General features: G+C 37.1%; 1 protein-coding gene across 1 annotated transcript; it reads left to right on the top strand.

Annotated features, from left to right (window-relative positions):
• Window positions 1-7,373: 7,373 nt before the first annotated feature.
• On the top strand, window positions 7,374-8,333 carry LOC106025624 (olfactory receptor 6F1-like). The gene has a single exon (XM_013143261.2). It carries the CDS (start codon window positions 7,374-7,376, stop codon window positions 8,331-8,333), a length of 960 nt encoding a protein of 319 aa, XP_012998715.2.
• Window positions 8,334-17,819: the final 9,486 nt, after the last annotated feature.

A 17,819-nucleotide genomic window follows, 5' to 3' on the forward strand; every position in this document is an offset into this window, starting at 1 on the left:
GCTGCAGAGCAGCATTTCTCCTCCTTCCTGTGCTTATTTCTCAACTCCTGACCAGTTCTGCCCTCTTCTCTCTCACTGCAGTGTAATCCCAAGAGCTGGGATGGAGAGGTGAGGTCTGACCAGAGCTGTTTCCCTCTCACTACTGAGACGTAGGTTCTGTTAGTAAAAATGCAAACAAAACAAAACAAACATTTACACTAGTAACTGAGCTCACCTGTACAGCTTTCACAAATATGATTATTGCTATTTTTAATAGGAATCCTCCTACAGTTGAATATTGGGAAGTGATTTGAAGCAAAGAACGTTTTAAAATTTTCAGTAAAGTCAATACTTTCAATTTTCATCATATAGAGAAAATGGCTTAAAGCAACCTAGTTTAAACTACTGAGGAGTTGAAAAGATATTTTACTATTTATTATAGGTTCTTATAAAATCCAATAACTTGATATATTTAAAAAGATAACATGAAATTTTATTCCATGGGTGTTAGACCCAATCTCTATCCTGATGACCGACAGAAATCTTATAATAACACCCTAATTTCACATTTGCTTTTAATAATATGGAACTAGTGTCATAAAACTAAGATGAACAGATGGCAAGGGGAAATGAGTAAAAGCTTTGCTTTGGCTTCATTTTATTCTTTAGCGAACACAAAGGAGAATATCAAAAGAGAGAAACCAAAAGTAAAGGGAAAATGAATTTTAAAAGTGCTTTTCAAAGATGAAAAGCTAAAGATCAAATCACTGGGATATGTCGGATTGAATCAGTCATTCTACACGTGTGCACACACACACATACACACACATACACACACACACACTCCTTTTACTGCTCACCAGACTGTGTCATGGAAGACAGCCTAGTATTTTGCAGTCATCATGTGAATGAAAACATCTTCATTATTCCAAGTTCATTGCATGTGCACACATATTTTGTAACATCTAACTATTTTCTGCAGGTGAGTTCCACTTTCTGTGCTTCATAAAAATGTATATAAGTTTGTGATACATGGATTTCCAGAAGAAATTGTGTCAAAACCTTTAGGAAAGTATTAGTGATGTCACCAGAAAATGGGAGTGTATCACATAAAAACCTGGGACACAGTGTCATGTTTGTCACATCTTCCCTTGCAACACTCTTATCTGTTATTACAAGGCATGGTGAGTTGCACAGCATAAAGTGCACACAACTCAGGGTCAGAATCTGTGCCAGAGGAGAGAACTGCTAAGAATGAAGGATGCTCTGTGTGTCAGTAAAAGGCTGCAGAAGAACACAGCTAGTGCTATGCTGAGAAGACGGTGTCTTAGCATGTGCCTTCAACAGTGAGCTGACCACTTCATGAACCAAACCTATTGGGGGATGGAAGACTAGTGAGGGAACAGGAAGAAAGAGACAGGATAGGATGGGAAAGGTGGAGATAGAGGCAGAAGAGGAGAGAGCTACACATTGCTTCAGGAGAATGACAGAGTGAGGAAACAAAATACTGTGAAATGGAAAAAAATTAGTGGAAAAAAGACCCTTTTGTATTTGGAACAGCATATAAGCAGAACATTCCAACTTTCTCTGCTACTCCCCTCTACAATGTCAACCAAGAGAGTCACCACAATGGAGACTGTATCCAAAACAAACAACCATATCTGACCTTCCTAGGAACCATCCATGCCAAAGGGATGATTCAGTGAGTAATGAGGAGACAGAACAAGGAATAGTGATGTTTCTGTCCTGTGCCTCAGGATGTTCTTTGTCCAGGAAGTGGCAGGTCCTTTAAAACACTTGCAAGCCCACTTTGCGTCAGCTTCTCCCAAGAGAGGACACACTAGCTTTGTATATGACTTCCTGTTACAACAGAGCCTTTGGGAAGAGGCACTGGGCTCAGGGCCCAAAAAACTCTCATTCATTAGCTAGGGCAGGAAAAATACAGGATGAACTCCGAGGCTCTTTTTTAACTCTTAGTCACAAAGTATGGTCAGGATCAAACAATCAAAATCTTCCCAAAGCAAACCCCACAAAGGTCGGGCTTATTTGGAAAGAATCAACTGAATGAATTCTCAATAGACAGAACAAAAGAAAGAACAATAACGAAAGTAATGTGGGAATTTATGCCATCATTTAACATATAAAAAATCTATGGTCCTTGTTTATATGCATGAATCAATGAATAAATGAAAAAAGGGTACAGATTTTCCCTGCACAACACTAAATCATTTATTCTGTCTTGTTATATAAACTATCTCCCTAACCCAAACCCTAAACCTAACCTTATCCCTAACTCTAACCCTAACCCTAACCCCACAACTCTCGGTGTATTTTCCATCTGTATGATTTCCCACTTTCCAAAAACCATTTAGTCATAGTCAAGAAATACATGGTCATTCAGTGGAGTTTCATCATACAGAAACATCTGTATGATAACCTGAATTAAGTGTTCATACCTTGTTATTTTCTTGTATTGTTGAGCTACCTTTATCCTTCACCTACAGAAGGATTAGAGTTTCTGTTAGTTTTGATGGTGCTGGCTAAAACCCCTATAAATATCCAGATGCAGACTGTGTTTGATCAGCATTTTTGTAGCATTTTAATAAACAAGCATCAAGCTGTTTAGACCCATAGGCAGAGCTCTCACTTCTGCATTTGATGGGTTTGGAAGAAAATGTCAGACCATGTGTCTCTTCTTAAGGAAAAGAAAGAGAAAACCAGAACATAACAGAAAATGTCATTCTCTACACACTGCAGGAAATCATGGTCCCAGGGAAATCTAGAAGAGTTTCACTGGAGAATTTCGTCCAGATTTTAGTAGAGATAAGAGCAAGTTTCACAGAAACACACTAGAACTGCTGGTTACTACACTGACAACAGCTTATATGAATAGAAGCAACATTTTTCTAGTCAGGGGACTATAAAAGAGAAACCTAGTGTTCATGAACTCTGAGCAACGAGACATATGAAGTGAAACAAACAGACAGGTCAAGTATAGTAAGCTACATCTCCAATTGTTGTCTTATGGGCTTAAAAATCTTTGAGTTCATGATGCACTGAAGTATGTGAGGATTTCCTCCCCATGAGGAGAATGTCCCTTCTGTCCTTTGTCACATGCTTAGAAACCTCAGAGCTCATGTAAGTGAGCATTTTAGATCCATTTTCGCTTGGACTGCAGTAACCCCTTCATGCAATAAACTGAGTCATAAGAAAAAGAAAACACACACACACACACACACACACACACACACACACACAATGTAAGAGTTGCACAAACTGAAACTACCACTCATGAGGCAGCTGTCACAGTAAACAAATTAGCTTCTCACAATGTCAGCTGGACAGCACACTCTGGTACCCAGATGGACCATTCCGCATTCTCTGGAAAGACACAAGCATATCCAGGAACCCAATTTAGCACTGGGCTTGGTTCCTTCCATTGTCCAGTATGAAGATCTTTGCAAAGGACTCTTCCTAGAGTTTTTCTTTTACCTGATTGAATTGCCTTTTTGTTGCTGTAGTCCCCTCCTTAGTAGAATTTTCAAAGTTAATAGTACATATACTGCCAAGACTACTTTGAGGTATAAATTTTGTAGGGAAGGACTTCCACTTTTGTTTTTGTAACTGAATTTTAAGCATACAATGAAAACATTCAACAATTCTTTGACCCTAAGGGTTAAACAACTAACTTGGTAAGGGAAATATGAAAAGTTTTCAAAATCCTTGGGAGGCAGTACTCTTATAGACTGGACTGTAGTCAGTCTTAAGTGCCCATGGGTTTCCAATGAAAATAGAAACACCCAAACAATGAGCAGTGATATGTTTATCCACTGTGCCAGTGTTGGCAAACAAAAATAAATCCTGAGAACCTCTACTGAAATGTATATCCCGCACAAAAGACACAAACCCAGGAATGTGAGTGACTTCCATTTGTGAGAGACTATTGGGGTGTAATCCTCAGGGATTAATCTACACAGAGGGTGGGAAAAATGTATTACCCATGAGGAACATTGTTTACAATGGCTGAGCCAGTTCCTGGGTTAAATGGAACTGTTTGAATAACACAGAGGCATCTTGATGAAAGGTGGTGTGGGAGGCAGAAACTATTGAACAGTATCTGAGGGAGTAACTTCATGGCAGTGGAAGCCAGTATTAGCAGCAAATGCAAAGGGGAGAGAGCATAAGCCTTCTTTTGTACTCTACAGTGCAAGCAGGCTACCTCCCAGGGAGGGTGCAGCATGCACACCACCTCTGTACCCTCCTTCTGCACAGGTTAAGGATGTTTAAGTGAGGCACTCCAGCCCTCCTGCTGAGTCACTGTGTCATGCTTCTAAACTGCTCAACTTGACACAGGATACAACCATTCCATTGCATCCCTTGTGGAATTGTCAACCGACACATTTTAAAAATCAATTCGTGGATACAAAGACATGCTTACTTTTTTGTCATTTCACAATTTGAGCATCACAGCACAGATGTAACAATCTTTGAGAACCAGTGTTGTCTATTAACATTATACTACATTAGTACCCTAACATTTAATCCTTGCAGCTGAAACAAGCAACATTGTTCCTCCCTCCTTCCTTGTATGGGCCGAATTCCAAGCCCTGTGGAGCAATTTGTTCCCTCCACCCCACCCTGCAGGCCTGTGAGAAGTGAAAGCAGAAAGCAGCAGTTTCTCCCTGTGAAATAATCCCTTGAAAAGTCTGTAGAGGTCCAGACAGATTATGCTGCTTTACTTTTTCCCTAGCTGTGCTGCACGTTCTTTCCCACCTCTTCCCAAGTATGTAACTTTACATTTCCTTCTTTTGGATACAAAGTAACTCAAGAAATTTAGCAACCCATGCAGTCTCAATAGGAATACAATCATGAAAAGAGTGTCTCACCCAAGTCCATGCTTAAATACAGGAATCAATAATACAGCAAACATTTCTATATGCAGTGTGTGGTTTCTATATGCATATGCACTGTTTGCTTGATGTTTTACACCTGATATTGGGCTTAGCATTGATGATATTAATGGGCTGAATATTGAGGATATCAATACACTTTTGTGCTCAATATTGATGATGTCAGTGGGTTTCATCCTGAGGATATGAATGCAACTCCCTCCCTTTTGTGTACACAGTACAGGTGTCCTTATTTGTAAATTCTGACTTTCCTCGTGCATCAGGTCCCTGTTTAGGCACATTCTGCCTCATCTCTCTCACCTCTCAAACTGCCTGGGTGAGAATCATGAAACGCAGTGACAGGGTGAAGAAATAAAAAGAAGACATTGAAAGCGGGGGTGGGGTGGAGCCCTCTCTCCATATGGGAGGAAAGGAACTGCTCAACCACTGTGGCACATTTATTTATACCCTTGGGAAGTTGTGGTCAGTTTTAACCCCTCAACCTAGCAACTTGTTTGCCTGGCTCTCCTGGGCACCCTTCTCTCTCAGAGTGGGACTGCTTATTTATATGGCTTGCCTCAGGATGCCCATGTTGTCAGAGATGGCTTTTCTTTACCCCCCACATGCATTCAATCTCCAGTTTCAGTGACTCCTCACAAAAAATATCTGGACTCCTATGGTTTTGTTTTGAAGAATTATTCACAGAAGCCAAGATGTGTGTCCCAGTGCCTCTCACTTAATGGATTAGATATAGATGTAGTATACAGGAACCATGGAATGCCAATCAGTTTAAAATAGGAGACAATCAGTAATTTATATCAGCATGAATAGAAATGGGAGAGCCATTTCATTCAAAGGAGTATCCAAACATTTCATGTTGTCACCCAGAGATAGAATTTAGAACAATCTCCCTCACAGAAGAATAGGCTAGAATAATGATTTTCACAGGCTGGGGAAGTGGGAAGTGGATATATGGTACAGCGAGACTTACACAAAGCTTCACTTACATGGGAGAAATTTTTTTTATTTTTACATAGCTCTTATTCACAGCCTGGTGAGTATAGCTAATGAATTATTATGGTACAGGTACTGCAAAGATAGCCAATTTCAAATGTTTTTTTGTCATAGAAATTTTAAGTATTTGTGATGAGATGTTTTACACTTAGGTTAATTTAATTATTGTATTCAAAAATGAAATTTTCACCTTACATCCTACAAATACATACAGTAATACTTAGTCCAACTATAATAAAAATAAATTTACAAAGTAAAAAATCTTGAGTAACTCAAATAATTTGATAATATTGAGTTTGATTTCTAAATTTCCTAATCATTGTGCATATCTGTAAATCATCTGAATTGCCTTCATGAGGTCACATACATTTTCATTTTCTCCCTCTGAATTCAGAGTTACCAGTCTTTATACTGTCACACATATTTTGTGCGTTCCTGAATGTGTCCTTTTCGTGAAATTCCCCACCCATTTCCTTACGATCCTAGATGTCATTGGTTTCATCAAATGTTTGTTAAAGATGTTAGTCTTTTTTATTAAGAAGGTGGAGATCTGTTGTTCTTTTCTTTCATTTTGTGTTTAGTAGCTCTCGTTGTTTACAGACAGGTCTTAAACACATCTTCTTCGTACGGTGTATATCAGACTTCATGCTTTTGTGACAGAATAATGGTTTTAATAACAGAGGATAATTCCCACAGCAATATTTTTAAGAATGCGTATCACAGGCACTGTCCATTAATGAAGCCACACAGCTCCTTCAATTCCTATGGGACAGTCCTCAGACTCCTGTGTTCCCTTCTTTGTTTGAAGGGACAACACTCTGACCTTCACCAGGGAAGTCCTCCAGGAACCCATGTTTGTCCTTAGGAGAGAGCAGTTCTCTAGGCCTCCAGGCTGATGAAATAATAATCATTCTCACCAAGGAGCTCTTTCACCTTATTTTCTCTGCATAATCATCACAGGGAAAAAATGGACATGTGAAAAAAAAAAAAGCTTTGTTTTTGTACATGTTATAGATGCTATGAAGAGCTCTGTAACAACAGTTAGAAAAGGTCTTCTCTAACCCATCCCTCTGGATACTAGGATTTGGGTTCCTTAGGGGCAGAACAACACCAGCCTCACATATAGCCATGCAGCATCTTTAGCTTGGTCTTCAAAGCTAACATTGCTTGGTTCCAGTGCACAACAAGAAACAGCACTGATGTAAGGATGAAAAAAAACCACAGAATTTCCAAATAGTAAAATGTGGATCATTATCAGTTAGAAAATATGGATCATTATTCTTGTTGGGGAATTATTTTGAAAATTAAATAATGTGTTTCATGTAAACTGTTTAGACAAATGTTAATCATGCTTTTCACAGTCATTACTTTGTATGCATGGGGTAACTGACAATCATTAATTTAAAAAATATGAACTTTGCATTCTCAACACTTTGGTTATCTTACATCATCTGGTGTTGCTGGCCCCTTCAATATCAGGTAAGATGAGGTATGGATGGAGGAAATCGAACCACAGTGACAGAGTTCATTCTCCTGGGATTCCCGGGCTCTCCCTCCCTGCAGCTCACACTCTTTGTCACCTTCCTCACTGTGTACCTGCTCTCCCTCATGGGAAACACCCTCATCACCTTCATTGTTCTCACTGACTCCACACTCCAGACACCCATGTACATCTTCCTAGGGAACCTGTCCTTCTTAGAGATCTGGTACACCACGGCCACCGTGCCTAAGCTGCTGGACACCTGCTTCTCCGCAGTTGTCACCATCTCTGTTCATGGATGCATTACCCAATACTACTTCTTCTTCTCCATGGGAGCCACAGAGTGCATCCTGCTGGCCGTGATGGCCTATGATCGGTACGTGGCCATCTGCAACCCTCTGCGCTACTCGCTTCTCATGAATGCTCAAATCTGCCTCAAGTTTTCAGGTGGGTCCTGGATTGGGGGATTCGTTGCTCCTCTCCTACCTACTCTACTTATCTCTCAACTAAACTTTTGTGGTCCCCAGAAGATCAACCATTTCTTCTGTGACTCAGACCCCATTTTCAAACTTTCCTGCTCAGACACTTTTTTGGTAGAAGCCCTGGGCTACACATGTAGTTCAGTTGTGATTCTAAGCTCTTTCCTTCTCACAGTCTCCTCTTACGGCAATATTGTGGCCACAGTGGTTAGGCTGTCTTCCCGAGACGCTCGGAAGAAGACTTTCTCCACCTGTGCCTCCCACCTGACCGTAGTCACCATCTACTATGGCACCATTATCTTTGCCTATGTTCGTCCTCCGGCCAAGTACAACTTCACCATTGGAAAAGTGATCTCCGTATTCTACTGTGTGGTCACCCCTCTGGTAAACCCTTTGATATACACCCTAAGAAACAAGGAGGTGAAAAAAGCTTTCAGGAAATGTCTAGTACAAAACACATTTTTGTTCACTAAAATGACTAAGAAGTTTTGAAAGATCAACAAAATTGTACAGTGTAGACTGAAAAATATCACGTATGAATGGTAAGTATTGGAAATTAAATTGTGAATTTGCTATGATTTAAAATTGTTACATTCAAGTAAATTTAAATTTTGTTTTGGATTCTACCAAAGGGCTCTTCTTGCTCACACTGTGTATAAACATATCAATAGTGTATAGTGTCACAATGGGAAGGATTGATAGCATAAGTTTTTTGCATGTAAGACATTCACAAGTGGAAGATACTGGTTAAGTCTCACATGCTTCAGTTAAATATTTTTATAATATATATGCCTCAGATAACATGAGCCAAAAAATCTTTTCAATGGAGCCATTTTATATAAACCTAAGCATTTACGCCTGAAAAGCAAATTCATTCATTAATTATGAAATATGTTTGTGATGAGTTAGTTGTTATTGTTAATCACTGATGTTTAGTCATTAGTATAAACATAGCTGCTTACTTAATTAGGAAAATGTTACCTAATGAGGATTTTTTACATAACTTCAAACTGTTACTAAGTTAACTAAGTTTAAAAAGAGTAACATGATTAAGAATGAAGAACAGAAATATCTGAGAAGTGAACACTGTAAGAAGGGTTACATTTATCATAAAATGTATATGTTAGCTTTATTGGATTCCTATAGAATTAAAAAAACACAGTTAATCAAAAGTAATTTGATGTGGAAAGGCAAGAAAACAAAAAGAACATCTGCTTTTGCATTGTGTCACTCTCAGACATACGTGAAGAAGTTCTACAGTCTGTTTTAATTTAGTGTAGTTTGCCCGAAGCTGGGAGGATGAGACCCTGTACGGTTCAGGAGGATGTGCAGCTGCTCCCTAAGGCTCTTCCTTTTGGGCGGGACATGGCCAGAGGAAAAGCAGAGCCAGCACCTCAGAAAGAAGGGAAATCGCACTGGGGACTCTGAGGGAGGATGCGCACTCTGATTAGGTTGCCAGTTGACTTGGTTAGCAGATCAAAGCCTGAGGGCCGCTCTTTTAGGCCACTGAGGCTTTTGTGCAAGATCTCTCTCTTTTTTTTTATTTAAAGAGAAAAAAAATAGCAGAAAAAGGGTACAAGGTTTACAGAATTTCAAGAAAAAAATACAGTAAGAAATCACTAGTTAATAGATTACATATTGTCATCTTAGAAACAGTTGTCCAAGTTACAAAATTAAAGCATACAAAGTGGACATTCATACAGTGAGACTGCAGATAGTTCTGTTCAATGATCCAACAAAAACTCAGTAATATGGTTTTCTATCCTACACACTTAAATATACATGCAGTTATATCCTTTAGGCCACTTTCTTTTCCTCTCTTTTTACATTAACAATTATACTTTTTGGGTTTTATTACCCCCACAGTTCTTATTACCTTTTTTTGAAGAGAATAAGATCAAATGTGACAAAACAAAACAGAGTCAGTTAGAATAGAAGGATGGACATAGTATATGATGCCAAAATAGAATACCAGGTGATCAAAAATGATTACCATTATGCCTCTTGCTATCTTGAAAAGAGTTGCCTATATCATCAGGTATAATAGAATTGAACAAAACGGTACAGAACAAGACCAATAAAACCTACACTGGAGACCTTACAGGACTTCAAAAGAAGATAATAGTCAAGCCATAATGGGCATCATAGTAAATCTTATTGCCTTCAAAGTGGTTGCCTATACCCTCAAACTTGATACTATCAAACCAAACAGAATATAGTAAAATCAGACAGAACAAGATGGGGAGAGCAATACAGGGGTTCAAATCAGGTTAACAGGAAAACAAGAAAGTTACTATAATATATTCCGTTATTTTTTAACTTATTTTCCCTTAATTAAAAAATAAATTAATGTAAAAAGTGGGAGATTGAGATAAAAGAGGACATAGTAACAGAACAACACAGGTCAGAACCAAATTTAATTTAAGCATCATTGTGTTTCACCACCAAATATCCTGACATAATAGTAGTCACCATAGTGTCTCTTTCCTTGAATTATTTGAGTATAACTTCGTATACTATAGCATCAAACATATCAAGACAGTGTGAAGTCATTCAAGAGAATGTAAGAATTACAGGGTATTTAGAACCAGCTAACAGAAAACAAACAACAGTTTCTATATTATCTCTTTGCCTATACAAATTTTTGTTTATACTATCACATACAGTAAAATATAATAAGATACAACATGTGAAAATCTATGGAAACCGACGAACAACAGCTTGATGGAACTTCAAGATAAGATGATATTAAATCGGCACTAGCTATTATGATGTCTTGTTTTCTTCAAAATTGTGCAAGATCTCTTTAAAGATGAGAGAGTTAATGAAATCAACAGTTTGCTGCAAATACCAGTGTTAAAATTTTCTCAGCTTAAACTGAATCTCAATTATTTTGGAATGCGTAAAACACATGAAACTGTATTTTGGATGATGTCTTAATTCTTGGTTGGGATCTTGTTTCTCAATTATTTTTGAAAACTTACGAGTGCCTGTGCCTGTTGTTCAGACATAATGGTGCGTGCTTGTAACAACCTGTGATTGTTCCACATCACCACCAGCCCTTCCGCCCCTCTCCCTCCTGTCTTTCCTCATGGGTCATTGTCTTTTTCTACTTTCTTGAGGTCTCTGCCCTTTCCTCTAATTTTAGATTTCACATGTGAGAAACTTTATGAGTTATTTCATGTTCTTTGGAGTTTCTCTTAGATCTCAAAAAATGCTTTTCTTCATCTCATCTATTTTCTAGCAAATGACAAGATTTAATTCTTTTTGTGGCTGAAAAATTCTGTTGTATGCCTAAACTATTTTTTTCTCTCATTCGTTTTTAAACAGGGATCTGTGCTGTTTCCACAGTTTAGCTACTGTTCCACTGACATCAACATAGGTATACATGTCACTGTAGCATGAAATTTTAATTATTTCAAGTTATACTAAGAAGCAATATTGCTAGAACAAATTGTACCATGATTTTTAGCATTTTAGAGATAGCTTTACTGATTTCCATAATGGGTGTACTAATTTACATTCTCTCCAACTGGTAGAAAGCTTTTTCTTTCACAAATCTTTACCAACATTTGTTGCTTTCTGTGTTCTTGATTATAGCTATCCTGTTGTATACAATGATCTCAAATTTCAATATAGCTTTATTATCCTTTTTGGAATGGTTAGATATTTTGAGCATGTTCATGTAATTATTGACCACTTGTACATTTTTTGATATATATCTTTTCAGTTAATTTGCCCACTTATTAATTGGATATTTCATTTCCTTTCTTGCCTTGAGGTTTTCCTCAGTTTTGTATGTACTATAGAAATTAAATCTCTGCCAGAACTGTAGTTGGGAAATATTTTCTCCACAGCAACTGTCATCAATATAAGTTTTATTTCTAAATGTGAAACAGAACATGCCATTTTGGCACCCCTTCTAACCCTTACTTTCTTATGGAATAGAAAAACATACATACAACTTATTTCCAAAATACTGAAACACTCTCTGTAAGTTTTTATGGGGTTCCAAAATGAAGACAGGTACTTTTGCCCATTAATGGTAGTGATTTTCATCAAATCCAACTCCTTAAATTAAGTTATACCTTGGATTACATTCATTAGAACATATTTAATGAACATATCTGCCTCTGAACTTTTGTCATTCTGAAGTTCTAAATATTTCCTTGTTTGCTAGGGCAAATCTACAGCCACAGCTGACCTCAAGTCTTTTACAAGGGATGGGGTGGCCTGCCCTCCCTCAGTGTACACAGGCTTTCAGGAGAGGACACATGTCTTAGTCTCTCATTGCCATCGATCTAATCGGAACTCTGCAATCTTCCCTTCAAAACGTGAAAAAAGCCAAATTTTTAGGAAAAATATACATTAAGTAATAGCAAATATCACATTTTTTATCACAACTTGATCTGCCAATATGATATGACTAGCACGCATTATAGCCTTCATAGTAAAAATACCACTTTATGGGAAGCAGATTGTTAAGAATTTTCAGAAACTACTGTCATAAGGTTTTCCCAAGATAAAGCAACATCTTAAACCAACATGCAAGCATGTGTTAACTTCCAAAACCACAAAGGGAAAAAGATTACATGAAATTCAAAATACATATAATTATATTTTATTTGTAAAATCAAATAATGTTTGGAGAATATTTTCAACAGATGAAAAAGTAAAGGAACTTTTTACAGAGGAGATATTTCCATACAAGTACCTTTCTAAATCTTAATAACTTTATTCACATATTTATACTAACTGACTTGTCAGTATATAAAACAAACATAAATGTTTTTAGCACCTTCCTAATTTAATGAATTGTGTTTAAACAGTCCTTCTGCATATTTAATGTAGCATTAATCTGCCAAAATAAAAATCTATAGTATTTCTATTCAGATGCTCTTTTGCTCATGCTTCTCTGCAATACTACAGAGCTGGTATTTCACATAAACCATCTGTCCATATGGGTGATTATTACTCAGAAGTTTCAGTTGTGCAGTGTACTATATAGATAGTGAACTCAGCTTTATTCTATCAATTTTAAGTGTAAAATATTAGGTCATGAGCATAATAATGTAAGCAAGAAGTTCTGACAATTTAGCAGGATTCTCGTTTTCCATCAAAGCTCAGCGGCAATCCTGCACCAGGTATCACTTTGCACTAAGCTGCTTTCTAGCCAACACGTTTCATCTCCCGACAGCACCAATGCTTGACTTACATGTGTCTGTGGAGAGAGCAGGATACACAAGAGAACAACGCTGCTGTCACAAGAGGCTTCCTCCATCTGTACAGGCCCCGGATCCCGGCAGTGTTGCAGTGGATAAACAACAGCGTCCCTATAAACAGCACGAGGTTAACTGTGCATCTGTGACGTTTCATGTAAAGAAAGCCTGGGAGCAAGGCCTGGTGTCATCACACACCGTGCAGGGATGATGTTCAGCTGGAAGGGAAGCTGGGGAGCCCCAAGAATAGTCTGCACCCAAACACCGAGCTTTACCCGGGGAGAGGGAGCCCAGTGGCTCAGGGTTTAATAAATCCTTCACCAAGCCTTGGCTGCCTGAGCGCTGCAGACACAGTTGCACCAGTGGGAAGCCAAGTGTAAAATGATTACAAAAGAAACACTTTAAAAACTAACAGAAACAAAGACTAACAAAAACGTTAACAGCCACTCCTGATTTTTCAGCTTTTGTCTTGATATTGTGCAATAAAACAAAATATCAGCAATTGGAAGGAAGAAGGTCAGATTTATAACTCATGAAACATGCTCCCTATAATGCCATGTTTTAAACAGATATAATGTAGTACACAAAAAGTGAAGATATGGCCTATTCTCAGGAAAAGAATGTTCTGAAGAAAAACACTTTTTCATAGGATTATAAATTGCACTTAGATAATGAACATTTCCAAAGCTTGCTATTAATATATTAAATTGTTTTAAGTAACATTTTTAAGGAAATTACATTGGGCAAAATAGAGACAAAATAAAAATAAACCCTATGCCAGTTATTTAGCTTAACAATGAAAAATAGCAATTTACTAGCAAAGCCCAATAGCAGCACTTAGCTGATAGAGGAAATAACCCCTGTATGTGCATACAGCTCCACCAGAAGCATCTAGTTTGAAACACAGAGAGCAGAAAGTAGGGCAGCCTGAGAGATCTGAAGAGCAGCACCAACATCCCTGTCAGGACTTGATGGAAGTCACAGAGGACATGAATAGTGGCAAGATAAAGCACAGATGATGAGTTGATGGCTGTGAACATTGCAAAGTTGACTAAAAATGTTAACCTAAGAATGCAGAAGCTCAGTGCATATTAGAAAATTTCTAAATGGTAGAGAATCATTGGTAGAGCAGCAGCCATGGAGAGTTGAAGAGAAACCTGAGTTCCTTGTAGTTTCGTGATCTCCTCTTAAACCAGGTGGTGTATCACAGAAGCCACTGAGCTGGAGAGACTGAGACACAGACACAGTGTTCTTGCTGTCCTCTTTATTCAAGATCATGATGTCCACAAACAGAGAAAATCTGAGGCTCTCTTGTTCTGTGTGGAGGAACTATTTACCTTCTCTCTCCAAAATATGCTGACTAGCATGTCCAGTGCTATGGTAAATGAAAGTGCTCATTATACATTCTTTTCTTTATCCAGATTTTAAAAGGGAAGCTTTAAGTTATTTTTTTTTCAGCTCAAATGATGTAAGCTGCAGGTCTGATATGTTTTTTATGGTGCTGAGGTAAGTTTCTTAAGTGCATTCTATAGTTTACTGAGTGATTTTCATCATGAGTGGATGATAAATATTATCACAGACTTTTTGTGTTTATTGAAATAATGTCATTTTTCATTGATTCTTTAAGGTGAAGCGTCGAATTTGTACTTGTGCACTCCATAGCATCACTGAGGAAAATAAATCTCACTTTACTATGTTGAGTGATCACGCCTGTACTCCTTGTTTTGTTTTTAGGCCAGTGAATTCTGTAAACTCAGCCTGGAATGGAGACAAAAGAAACACATATCATTGCTTAGTTCTCAGGTGCCCTTAATGGTCTGTCGGTTTTTCTGTGCTGCTAAGTTAGTTTGCTATGCTATTTATTTATTCATTTAAGAGAAAAAAGATACAGAAAAGAAAAACAAAAAGCAAGAGACAAACAACAACAAACCCCAAACAATACCAGTGTAGCTTTTCAAAATCAGATGCTAGGAATTTAACAATGGCTGTAATATTGCATCATGTTACCTTCAAAAGGGTTACTTAGATTACCAGATAGACATGCAAAATTGATCTGATCATATGAGCATTAACTGTTCCTTTCCAAGAACAATAGAATTAGTAGTATAGTCATCTTAGCTATCTTATATATATACAAATTTACCTCTTTTCCCTTTCCCTTGCTTCTTTCCTCCTTTCCCCTATCCCAGTTACTTTTCCCCTTTGGGCAGTTTCATACTCTAACCCAATACTTATTGTAGATTTTGGATCATATTTGCTCTTTCAGTTTCTTATACTAGGGAGACAATATGGTATATACACATGTGAATTTGATTTATTTTACTCATGAGTATGACCTCAAGTGACATCATTTTACTTATAAAAGCCTCAATGTGATCTTTCTTTATGGCTGAGCACCACTCCATTGTATAAAAATGCCACATCTGTTTTATCCATTCCTCAATTGATGGACACTTGGATTGCTTTCAAGATCTGGCTATTACAAATTGTTCTGCTATAAACACAAGTGCACATTTATCATTGTGGTATGATGTTTTCAGTTCTTCTGGGAAAATGCCCAGAAGCAGGACAGCTGGGCCAAACAAAACCTCTAATTCTAGCTTTTTGAGGAAACTCCACACCCTTGATTTTCACAGTGATTACACCAGCCTCACTCCACCAACAGCAGAGAACAGTTCCTTTTCCCCCACAGCATTTGTTATTTATTAATTTGATGTTGGCCATTCTTTATGGAGTGAGATGGAATCTCAGTATTGTTTTAATTTGCATTTCTTTAATGACTAATGATGCTGAAATTTTTTTCATGTATTTATTCATGTATCTGTTTCATATATTTCTTCATGTGGGAAGTGTGTATTCATCTGAGATGCCCACTTTTGGATTGGGTCTCTGAATTTTGGGTGCCTGCTTTTATCAAATTCTTTACATGCTTTAGAAAGAAGTCCTTTGTCAGAGGGGCAGCTGGCTAAGATATTTTCTCAATTCATGGGTTTCTTTTCACTCTGTTGGACATGTCTTTTGACCTGCAAAAACCTTTTAATAAGATGAGATTGTGGTTGTCGTATTGGGAAGTGGTTTCTGTGCAGTTTGATTTTTGTTTATGAACTCTCTGCTTACGATTATGTAGTCAAGATTTCTACCTACTTTGTCTTCCAGCAGATTTAGTGATTTACTTTGCTATGTTTTCAAGAATTTTGGCATCAATTATCACTGGGGTTTACTTCCTTCTTTTTATTTTGATGTCATGGCAATGCTAGCTTCACAGAATACTTTAGGAAAAACTCTCATCTTCAGTATTTTATTACTGTTTGAAGAGAATTAGGATATCCTTTTATAGGAGATTTTGAATACTAAATTAATCATGTTTCACCAAATTGAGCTGTGTGGATTTTCTATTGTTTAATTCCACTATGTTTTATTGCACATTAAGGAATGCATCCAATTTTAGGTTTTCCAATTTATTGAGATTGTAATTGTTCACATTTGAATTTTTTGACTATTTGTTCTACAATATGTTTTAGTGTCACATGTTTTCTCTCTTTTTTCTTGAGTTCTCTTTAGCAAAAATGCAAATCAAAATTTGTCATTTTTATTATATTTCAAAAATAGCAACATTTCATTATCCATTTCTTTTAAATTTCACTGCAATTACTTTTGATCCTTATTGTTTCTTTCATTTTACTAATTTGGGATTTAATTTGTTCTTCTTTTCTTACTTCTTGATGGATAATGCTAATCTTTTATGGAGATTTGTTTAATTGAATGTAGATATATTTTTATTTAGCATACATTAGAATTACAAATTATTGGTTTAACATGATATTTTTGTTCATGTACCTATCTTGATCACACCTTCTCACCACTACCCTACCACATGCTGTCTTCTTCCATTCTATTTCCATTTTCTATTAAAGCTTTCTTCTAAGTTCATATCATTTTTTGGATTTAAAATATTAGGAAAAGTAAATGGCACTTTTATTTCTGAATCTAATTCATTTTGCTTAATGTGATGAGTTTCTCATTATCTTGCACATGAAATAATTTTATTCTTCTTTTAGGGAAGAAATATTCATACACATACACACACACATGCACACACACACACACACACACACACACACACACACACACATATTTTTCAGTATCATTTTGTCAGTTGATGGACAGAGAGGCTGGTACTGTAAACTATGCCCCAACGCACATGTGTGTGGGGAAGGGACACCAGTAGTGTGCTGACCTATTTCCTCCATGTGTGCACAGTGAGCAGCATATGGTGGTCATGTGATATTTCTACATTAGACATCAGGGTACGCTTTTAGATCTTCCATAAGCCTGCACTCCTGTACATTCTTACCACAAAGTGGGTTACTTTTCTCCACTGGATCTTCACCAGTGTACAGCAGTGTTTTGTTTTGTTTTGTATTCTCAATGTTGCCCATTCTGTCTAGGGTGAAATGGAATCTGAATACAATTTTTGCTTGCATTTTATTAATGCAAACACTTGAACATGTAATTATTGAACATTTATAATTCTTTCAGGGTACATCTGTTCAGTTTACTTGCTAATTCATGGCTTGAGTTACTTCTTTATAAATTATTGTTATTATTATTATTATTCCTTACACAGTCTGCACTGTTATCTTCTGTCTGGAAAGTACCTGACAAAGATTTTCTCATATCCTTGGGGTAGTGTCTTTACTTCTTCAAGTGTTTCTAATATTTTCCTTCATTGTGAAGATTTTCCATTACATATAACCCC

Source organism: Cavia porcellus, unplaced genomic scaffold (assembly GCF_034190915.1).
Source record: "Cavia porcellus strain 051 isolate PalLab524CR breed Dunkin Hartley unplaced genomic scaffold, mCavPor4.1 scaffold_2, whole genome shotgun sequence".
NCBI classification, from domain to species: domain Eukaryota; kingdom Metazoa; phylum Chordata; class Mammalia; order Rodentia; family Caviidae; genus Cavia; species Cavia porcellus.

Bases quoted from the DNA above. Each gene is read 5' to 3' on its own strand.
- LOC106025624 (XM_013143261.2), top strand. From the start codon at position 7,374: ATGGATGGAGGAAATCGAACCACAGTGACAGAGTTCATTCTCCTGGGA.